We start from the raw sequence: 10995 nt of genomic DNA, 5'->3' as shown, positions 1-10995 counted from the left end.
TGGGTCATTAAGAGCATCATCATGAGTGCTGCCCATTTGAAAGGACCATAGGCTTCCCAAGTATAAACAATTAACTCCATGGTTACCAGTCGACTCTGTCTCAGGGATGTGTTGATTACCTGTTGAAAGATTGGTAGCCAGTATACATCTGTGAAGCTTTCTGTCCGACCTCCAGTTGTTAGTTCTTCCTCTCCCCCAAATATTCCTATTAGACTTTGATCTCTCTGATTTTTCATCTATTCCTCTTGACTTCCTATTTTGTATTTTGCTTATCTCTACATAGTATTATCCTTCCCCTTAAGTAGAGAGCAAGTAAAGTTCTTTGAGGGCAGGAATTGTTTCATTTTTATTCATATATCTCCAGAGCTTCTAACAGAATTGAATTAAATTAAATGATCCAGACACTGGTTCTTAACCTGGGCTCCTTAACCTGGGCACTCATTAAAAAAATCTTTTGATAAATGAATTTCAGTACAACTAACTTTCCTTAAAACACAATTCTGAGAAGTCCATAGATTTCACTAAACTGCCCAAAGGGCTCATGTTATAGAAAAGGTTAAGAACCCATGATCCCAGGAGGAGAGAAAAAGGAAAAAGAGGAAAAATAAATAATCACTTACAAACAGACTTCAAGCTTCTGAAGAGATCTGGCTATGGTTTAGGGATCTGTACCTTGAAGGTCCTTGGTCTCACTAGCATCCAAAAGCAGGCTGTCTGGTGCACCACACAGTTTGTTTTTTGGTATAGACCTGTGATTTTACTGGGTGTAGGGAATTCTGGTGAGGAAACTCACCCTACTATTATAGACAGACAACTATTGTACATCCATAGTTTTAGCAGCCTGGTACAAAAGAGGTAAAGTGACTTGATCACACGACCAAATATATTAAAAGTGGGACTTGACTCTGAGGCTGTAATGCTTCTGAAATGACCTACTATTTCAAAAGCAATATAGGTGTGTTATGGACACACACCCATAATATATCAACAAGTTTAGAAAGAGCACTAGGCACTGTTCTAGGCAGTGGGAATACAAATACAAAAAAAGTATAATCTTTACTGTTAAGAATTTGTTTATGGTCAATCTTCTGCCATTACTGGAGAATCTTCTGCCCCAGAAGACTCTGGAATCATCGTTGTTGATATTTATACTAGGAATTAGTTCCACCTTATTACTCAGATACATTATTCCTGATGAATCTATGCTGGGAGGCTTGGGCAGACCATGTAGAGGAAGATGGGGAAAATGGGTAATGAAAAATCACACATTTGTGCCTTATTTCCCCTTTCTTCTTCCATCACATTTGTATACAGATGAAAACAAGTTAAGGGCAACTTTGAAGGAGAAAAATGAGCTGAAAAGGTTAATCCAACCTATTGCAATTGATGATTTTATGGAAAGGGGTCATGGGCTAATTGCTTGGATTATGATGCTCAGGGCTTTCTTTCTGCCAGCTACCTCCCACAGTCATTGTTTACCTGTCAGTGGGTGGCCTCAAAAATCAGGATCTGGGACAATAATGCCCATTCATTTCTGGGAGCAGGTTGTGTAATTAAAAAAACACTGAACTTGAAGTCAAAAGACCAGCATTTACATTCCTGTTCTAATATTTATTAGCTCTGTGATCATTGACAAAGCACTTAATCTCTGCACCCCAGTTTTCACACATTAGTTGACTATAGTGTATGGTAAAAGTGTTTTAATACTATCAATATAAGCTGTTATTTTTATCTTATCTATCAGGGTTCTGGACCTGGTAGTGATACTTACTAGAACTATAGTAAGCCAATTGAACCCCAATTTAAATGTCAAAAACCAATAGCTCTTCATTGTTTACAGGGCAAGCTTCTAGCTTGGCATTCATCTTAAGTTCCTCCAAATCTGGCTTCTTTCTCTGCAACTTTCTCAACTTTCCATTCTAGAAAATTTAATTTATTGTTTTACATGATTAATCATATTTGCTCTATATCAGATTGCTTATTGTCTCAAGGAAGGGAGTGGGGAGGGAAGGGATAAAAATAGAAACTTAAAACTTAAAAATGTTAAAAATTATTTTAACATGTATTTGGAGAAAAAATAAATTATTAAAAAACAAGAAGAAAATCTTACTTGTTCCCATGAAAAACCATGCTCATTTCTACCTTTGGCTCTTTGGCTCTTGCTGTTTCCCTACATAGAATACTCTCCACACTCTTTCCTTTTTTGTCTATACAGATCCTAACTATCCTTTCGGCCCATGTAAAGTCCTATCTCCTCCATTGGGCCTTCTCTGACTATGTAATCCATATTCACCTCCCTTCTTTTCTGAACTCAGTAGTATAATTACAATCCTATCACTTAGCCTTTTATAGTTATTCTCTAATCCTTTCATCTGTTAGTTTTTACTCCCTCTAACCTTGTTAAGGATAAGGAACTTGTGCCTTTTTTTTTTTTTTAACTTGATTTATATTTATAGGCCTTATAAATAGTGTTTTTTAAGTGAAATAGTGGAATCAACTCAAGATGATTTCTTCTGGTGCTGATTTTCAGAAATGGAATTGACTATTTCAACATTTAAACTAAGAAAGTTATTCATTCCAATCGACTAGTCAAGGACCAAGACATACCTTTAGGAACCTATAGCTTCATGAATCACGAATCATTTATTGGATGGCATAGTGGATAGAGGGCTGGACCTGAAATCAGAAAAATCTGAGCACAAATCTGACCTCAATCACTAAGCTTCTTGATCCTGGGGAAATCACTTAATTTTTGTCTGCCTCAGTTTCCCCATCTATAAAATGTGGATAATATTAGCACCTATTTCTCAGAGTGATTGTGAGGATAAAACGAGATGTTTATATAAATCACTTTGCAAACCTTACAGTACTGTATAAAAAGATGCTAGTCATTATTTCTCTGACTGCCACTAAATCCTATTATTTAGGCCTGAATTAATTCAAATACTCCCTTCACTCCATCTTATGTATCTATTCATCTCCAGGAGTTGTATGTAATGCTGTATGGTGTATTTATACATAGCAGAAAGAAAATCTTCAAAATTTCTTGGCTATGTCAAATGTATTTAAAATATTTATGTGATAAAAGAGCTTTAGTTACTTTAATAAGTCCCCAGTAGCTTCTCAGCAAGGAAATATTCCACTGAAATGGAACATTGATATAGGAGGAAGAACAACGCTAAGCTGCAGTTGTTGTTAAGGGGAAATATGTTGATGGGAAAGAAACCATCATGAGTAAGAATTAGAAGGATGTACATTATGGCTTAATTTGAAGAAAAATTTCCTAAGCATTATAGTGGTAAAATGTGCTGCCTCAGGATTTGGTGAATACTCTGTTATCAGAAGTCTTTAAGTAGAGGCTGGATCCTTTCTGAGAGATGTTGAGGTGGGGATTACCAGTTACTATAAGATGGACCTTGAAGTCTTTTCCAAGACTAAGACTCTTAAGATAAATCTTCCTAATTCATTGCTTTCCTGATGTCACTCTTGTTTAAAGACCTGTCATGGCTACTTACTGCTCCATGTTTTTTTTTTTTTTTTTTTTTTTTTTTTTTTTTTTTTTAAGCTTGGCAGTCCTCCGAAATTTGGCCTCAACTAATTTGTTCAGTGGAATTGAATTATCTACCACTACTTGCCTACACAGGCCCTCTGTTTCTGGCAGATTAGGCTGGTGGAACTCTCAGGCTGATTCCTGTCTCTGGGTCTTTGCTCATGGGATTTCCTCTCTTCCCTCTCCACTTCCTAAATCTGACCCATCTTTAAGATTCATTTCAGATCTCACCTTATCTGTGACGCTGACCCTGCACCTTTCCAGCCAGCAGCCATCTCTCCCTCTTCTGTGATTTAAAAGGAATATCTCTGTATAACACTTTTTTTGTACTCCATCAAATGCTTCTATTTTATTTGACTGCTTCATGTTAATCTTATTTCTTTGAGAATATAGAAACACATCTTGCAGCTTGCCTTACCCTAATTGCCCAGCACAAGAATGATACGCGGTAGGGACTTGATGAACATTGGATGGATTGGCTTGAGGATTATTTACCAGAATAGACATTGGTATGTGACCATTCAGGGGTTATAAGGACAAAGGGGTATCCACGGGAAGGGAGGAGGACCAAGCAGAGGAAAAAATACAAACACCAACAGGAAAGACAGAAACACGATGACGGGCATGTCACTTTTCAGAAGTTTCTTTATGAAATTAAATGTTGCCTCTGGTTCAGAGAAAGGCATAGTGCAAGAATGACTTTTTTTCTTACATGCTATACTGAATTCATGGTATCCTTGGACATCCAAATCCAAGCTCAATGACCAACTGTCACAACCAACATCTCACACCCCCTCCGCTTCCTTCTGGGTGAAGCCTGGGCCAGCCTCCAAAAAAGTCATCTCTTCTAGGATTATGTTTGACTCCCACCTCCCCAAATGATGTGGGCACTACAGAATTCAGTCGTTATGGCTTCTAGCTCTCACTATGGTAAGGCAAATCTTTTTCTGTTACTAACCAAGGATTAAATCGATTCTTTTTCTCCTATTAGAAAATCAACCTAACCCCTCCCCCCACCCTCGAAAAACCAACAACATCAACAACAAAAAAATAACGGAAACAGGCACGAGAGTCACCAACAGCTGATGAGACAGGTTACAAACCTTTACAAAATACACAGCTGACTGTATTTGTTTTTGTTTTTGTTTGTTTGTTTTTTTTTTTTGACCATAAATAAACACATTACAAATGAAGAGGGCATTTTCACTGGCTGGGAATGGAGCAGAATTGAGGAATGAACCGGCAGGGTATGGGATAGAAAGTCAAGAACCGTTCTGATCTGAGATTTGCTTAGGCACAGTATTCCCATTTCCTAATTTACCTAACTCAAAGGAGGGGAAAAACACATCAGAAACTAGGTTGTGAGTTTCTTGTACTTTACTCCATGCGGGTAGCTGAATGGCACCATTCAACATGGACTAGGGATGGGCTCCCCCATAGCTGGGGAAAGCCAGAAAGAAGGTAACAAGGGTCGGTGAGACAGATACAAGCCTTATCCAGGCAGACAGAAAAGAAGGCCAAATGATTGGTTACACCTGCTAAGAAACCACCGCGAGGCCATGGGAGAATTTCCAAAGAGGAAGGAATCTGGGATTGACCCTTGAATGAAACAAAAACCTGAAACTGGAGAGAAGTCAAGTCAGTGAGAACCCCTAGTTCCGAGCAAGCTCAGTCAGTGCCGGATGTTGTTCCAGGAGGGGTTCCTCGGCGCCGGTGAGGAAGGTCGAGGTGGTGGCCAAACCAGTCAAAATGTAAAATCCTTGTGGTGGGCAAACGGTTGCGGGGGGAGGAGACAGCTGCCCCCGTGTCCCCAGCTTGGGGGCGCAAAGGGGTTGCTGGTAGGGCGGCTAGGAAAGAGCCATCGCCAAGGCCAGTCTCTGCGTGGCCGTCCGCGGTCTGGTTTCGGATGATCTCCCCAGTTCGCCCTAACAATGTCAAGGAAGCAAAACAACAAAAAAAGGCACCAACCCCGATGACACCAAATTGCTGCCTCCCCCACTTGGGGATTCAGTCTGCAAAATAAATAGGGAGAGGAGGGACGTGGGGATGGAGACTCGGGGATGGAGCAGAGAGGGCTGGAGGAGCCGGTGATGAGTCTGTTTGGGGCCGATCCTTAAAGTGCTTTATTGGACAGGGTGAGGAGAGGGACGATGTAGAGGCACGGGCGCAGCGGCCACCCCCTCCGGCTGGTCACTTGCGGAACGGGGTGAGCCTGCTGATATTCTGCCAGAAGTTTGATGGCTTCCGCTTGGGTTCGGCCAGCATGAAGACTTGCTGTTGTGGGAGATTGGCGGGCAACGTGGGATGCTTCTGGCGCATCAGGAAGTCATAGTAAGGCCGGTTCACGGCTGTGAAAGGGAAGAGGAGAAAATCAGCCTCAAATAAAAATTGTAGATCGGGTCTTATCTGGCAGGGACTTTGTTAGATGATATTGATCCAGCTCCTTCACTTTACAGACGAGAAAGCTGAGGAGGTCATCAAGATATACTAACCTCTGCCTACAACTGGGGGCCGCTTTTTTTTTTTTTTGGTGGGAGAGAAGAGTGGTCCTAGAGGAAAGAGCCCTCATTGGAAGTCAGAGGTCCTGGGCTCAGATCTTAACTCTGCTTCTTGTGAGATCACTGGTCAGTTCATTTCCCTTTTCCTGGATCACTTACTCATTGGTAAAATGAAGATCAACTCTAAGCTTTTTCTAGCTCTATGAATGGAACAGGATACAGCAGGGGAATTTGCCAAAGGAATCCTCCTCTGAATCCTTTGGTAAGGGGAGTGTTGTGTAGGGATATGCACAGATATTACTCCCTCTGTCTCTCATATTATATATTAAATCGATGAACAATATGTTTTATATTTATATATACACATATATATAATAAACATATATGTGTGTGTGTTTATGTGTACATATACATATATATGCCCTCCCTTCCACCTTCAAGCTTACTTTGCTTTATAACTTGTGAGAAGGGAATGATTAAAAAGCACACTAGATTTGCATGCAATGATTTATAATATTAAAAGTTTAGCAAAACTAACTTCTATGGCCCCCAAAATAATACAGTGTAAAAGAATTAATGAGAATTACATATAGAAAGCAAGTCTAAGGAAAGATGTGACAAGTATTTGCAAGTACATGCCCAGTGTTTTTTTGGGGGAAGTTAGGGAGATAAATGGTTGGATTGACTAGGGCTGTGGGGCAGGGAAAGAAGCAAATTTTGTGGCTTCTGCTGTTCTTCACTCACCTTTGTGTTTCCCACTGGACTGCTGTTTGTTTGCATTCAGCATGGCCTGTTTCTTTTGTACCTCTGTGATGGAGAAGCCTGAGGAAGAATAGAGAGGAATTCAGTAGGTATTCTTGAGAGACCTCATCATAGTCAAATTATCAAGAGGTATTTGAGGACTAAGTTATTATAATTTTGGATCAACTTCGGCATGCCTTAAATAATCTTCCATGACCCCCATATTTCTCCTCATTTCTAAGCAGTCTCAATTTTCCTTTTTTTCCCCTTCTATCTTCTTGCGCATCTTTTTCTTCTTATACCTTAAATTCAGGGGTCCTCAAACTGCAGCCCGCGGGCCAGATGCCGCAGCTGAGGACGATTATCCCCCTCATTCAGGGCTATGAAATTTCTTTATTTAAAGGCCCACAAAACAAAGTTTTTGTTTTTACTATAATCTAGCCCTCCAACATTCTGAGGGACAGTGAACTGGCCCCCTATTTAAAAAGTTTGAGGACCCCTGTTACATCTTTGCATAGTGCTTTAAGGCTTGAGGAAAACTTTCACCCTTGAGGTAGGTCAAATAATTATGAACATGCCTATTTTACAGATAAGAAGTTTGAGATTCAGAAAACTAAAAAAATGATACAGGGAAGAAGCAGCTCTTATTTTACACAATCAATATGCTGCTTCTAAAAAGCTGTATTTAACTCAGACATTTGTGGACAAATCACTTAAAAATATGCCACAAGAGAATGATGTACAAAGATATTATTGATTATATTTTAACACTCTCAACTTCTTTTATGCTTGGAGTAAGAAAAAATAGATGAAACTTGATCTACCCTAGAGAACCATCTCTTTTTAGTGGATCTTTTTAGATCTAAATTCTCTTGTTTCTTCCCTAGCATGACTGATTTGGTTTCCCATAGGAGGACTTTCTCCTTACCATCAGCTCATACTGATCTTTATTTCCTCCAAATTCCTCAAGTACTTCTATCCTATGCCACATAATCTATCTCAATAGCTATCTCCTACATGAGATCTTTCTTGATTGCCCCTCACCTCACTCTGCCAGCTCCAAGCTCCTAGTACCTCCCCCTATAATCACCTTAAGCCAATATGGGTACATTTTCTTTTTCTAACTAAACTTTCTAACCTTAAGCTTTTTGTTTTGTATTCTCGGGGCCAAACACAGTGCCTGGCACTGTGATTAATAAATGCTTATTTCATTTCTTAAATGCCAAACAGAAGAGATCCTATTTTATCTCAGAAGCAAGAGGAAGCTATTTAAGCTTTAAGTAGGAGAGTGACTTGCCAGGTTGTACTTTAGCACATTGTGGGTGCTTTAATAAAGATGTGTTGACCAAGAAACAGATGTGTGCACATTGTAGGGGGAGTGAATAGAGGAAAATGAGGCAGGAGCTGAATCATACCTGTCTCCTGGTCCAGCTGGACTTGTTTCCTCTCATTCTCAAAGGCCTTGAGCCAGCGTAATTTCTGCTCAGGTTTCTTAGCACAGAATAGATGGCTTTCATCAGTGGAGCTGCAATGAAGCTTGAAGGCATTTTTAACACTGATGTTAAAGTCCTTATCTTTCCCATCTTCCAAATCCACAATCTCCATGTCATCCATGTTGATTCGGCCCTTGTAGTACAGGATGTCCCTCCGCAGAAGGTCCTGGAAGACGTGCACAGCAGGGGGCATTAAGGGCACATTCTTTGTGACTTGACTCAGAATCAGCTAACTTTGAGGAGTTGCTCCAGAATGACCTCACCTATTAAATGCCTACCCAACCCTTGGCTAGGGCATTTTACACGGAAGAATAGGTTTGCTTCACATTCTTTTGTGTCTTTTCATGTGTCATTCCTACAGAAAGCATTGGGATGCAGCAGAAAGAATTCCAGATTTGGAGTCAGAGGACCTGGGTGTAATTCTTAATTCTGCCAACATTGGGCATTTTTCTGTGGGTTCCATTCTCCTCAATTGTAAAGTGGACTAAATGCCTCCAAAATTCACTTTACTTTTCAATCTAAGTCTCTAGATCTTCTGTTTTCCATAGTCAGAAACCAAAGGTAGAAGCTATTTTTTTCATGTATCCCAATAGAACCTGGTGAGGTAGGGTACAAGTATTATTTTCCCTATTTTGTTGGGGGAAACTGAGGCTAAGATTATATAGATCATGTCAAGTCTTAATTTGAACCCAGGTCTCCTGATTCCAAATCTGAACTCTGCAGATTCCTATAAGCAAAGGCTTTTCATTTGTTGGGTGAAATTTTTTTTTTTTCTGCCTCCAATATTTACATCACCAAACCAAACTGCTAAACTGATGCATGTCCTAAGAAAAATGAAAGTAATCTTAAATGTTTACAACTCTTTATGTTCACTGAAACCCTCTCACTTTTATTTATCATCTCACAGGTCTCCTGTTAGAAAGGATCTTAGTCTTACACAGATGAGAAAACTGAGGTTTAATGATTTGACAAGAGATGATATTTGAAACCCACTATTGACTCCAGAGCTAGTGCTCTTTCCACTCTACATGTAATTCTAAGGTTCTAAATTTAGTTCTAAATTTAAGATTTTAAGACCCATAGGAACTTAAGTTCTAGTTATAAAGCCTTCAAAAATCCTGGATTACCTTCATGCCATAGTGACTAGAGGAAGATCTGGTCAGAAAGGCCTTTTATGATAGCAATAAATAATGGGATTACATAGAATACTACTTATTTCATGATTTGGGGTCTTTACTTATTCTTACACAAAATCCCAAGAGTCATACTGTAGTTCAAGGCTACTAAAGCTTAAAACTAGTATATACTAAAACTTTTAGGGACACCCCATATTTTACCCCACAAACTCTAGCACAATTTTAAGGACATAGTAATTAATAAATATTTACTGATTGACTGATCATGTTCAGAACTGAAAGTATTTTCTAAGGAAATATCAGAGAGTTAAGCATGTGATTTATAGTGTGCACAGAACAGAGACTGAGCCCAGAACAGATACTATAGCTCAGGAAACATTTCAGAGAGAATCTCAGAGTCTGAGTTTGGGTGAGCCTTGCTTCGTGCAACAAATATGTTTCATAATGTTACCTGTAAGGCATTAATGATGATAGTTGACATTTGCACTATATTTTAAAATTCATTATGAACATCATCAATTTTGATTCCCACAAAAAATCTGATGAAATGGGTATACTGCATTCCTAATTGTTTCCCACGTTGAAGATCAGGCTTAGAGAGTTACAAGTTGGTAAGGTCCTCATGAGCCCACCACTAAGTAAATACCAGAAGCAGTAAAAAAATCTTGACTCCTAAGTCCTGTGCTCATTCTGTGCTGCGTGTCTTCTTAGAATAAATGCTATATTCCTCCCGACTTAATTCTCTCATTCCTGAGAAACTTTCAGATTCCCCTTTAAAGGTTAGAGGCTCTTCTAACTTTAGTGTTGATAAGGAGCTAATGATCTATAAGCAAATACTTAAATCCACTAAGCTGTATTTAAGTGATACTTGTCCTTTATAATAGATTTAGTCCTTCATGATAGAAAAAAGTTCTTCTGTGATATAACTATACTTTATATTCATATCCATTGACATGTTTGAGTATGGGTTATCTAGATGGGGCCATGGTATGGTTTTTCCCTATTGTATGATTTATAAGTTAATACTTGATTCCATCTCTGAGGTTTGCATAAAGCAAGACCCTCTTCTTGTTTTTTTTTTTTTTTTTTTTGAATTTCTGGACATATTTAGGACCATGCACTGAAAAATGTTAGGTATCTTCAGTCTGCCAGATGAAGAAATGAAGGGTGACTAAGAAAATTATCTAATTAATAATTTACTGGCTTTTCCAACCTTATCTCTAATTTCCATTTATGAGATTGTTATCCTAGCCACCTGGCCTTACTTTATATATTCTAGCTTTTAGTCTTTTGCTTAGTCTATGGGTGTCAAACTCAACTGCATGGACAAAACTGTCCACTGCAGATTGATCCCTAATGAAAATATAATAGGGAAATATTTAAAAAATAAACAAAGATACAATACAACACAGATCATATTAATTTATGTTTTTCTAAGTCAGTAAGTAACTTTTAGGGATCCCTTTTAATTTGAATTTGATCCATTTCTTCTGCCTGAAATATCCTTCTTACTCATTCATTTCTACCTTTCAAAATCCTACACATCCTCTAAGATCTAACTCAAGTTCTTTCTCATT

General features: G+C 38.8%; 1 protein-coding gene across 2 annotated transcripts in view; it reads right to left on the bottom strand.

Moving 5' to 3' along the window:
- Positions 1 to 4171: 4171 nt before the first annotated feature.
- The window catches only part of ARHGEF4 (Rho guanine nucleotide exchange factor 4), a 244140-nt gene continuing 237316 nt past the window's right edge, over positions 4172 to 10995 (bottom strand). For both annotated transcript variants that reach the window (XM_051985660.1, XM_051985661.1), the window contains 3 exons: positions 8205 to 8448; positions 6793 to 6870; positions 4172 to 5898 (listed from right to left, as the gene is read on the bottom strand). In XM_051985660.1, the coding sequence (XP_051841620.1) occupies positions 5741 to 5898; positions 6793 to 6870; positions 8205 to 8448 (480 nt within the window). In that variant the 3' untranslated portion in view covers positions 4172 to 5740. The remainder of the gene's footprint in view (positions 5899 to 6792; positions 6871 to 8204; positions 8449 to 10995) is intronic.

The sequence above is a fragment of the Antechinus flavipes genome, chromosome 3 (assembly GCF_016432865.1).
Source record: "Antechinus flavipes isolate AdamAnt ecotype Samford, QLD, Australia chromosome 3, AdamAnt_v2, whole genome shotgun sequence".
NCBI lineage: Eukaryota > Metazoa > Chordata > Mammalia > Dasyuromorphia > Dasyuridae > Antechinus > Antechinus flavipes.
Note: the sequence above shows the minus strand (reverse complement) of the source record. Positions and strands in the feature narration are given on the sequence as shown.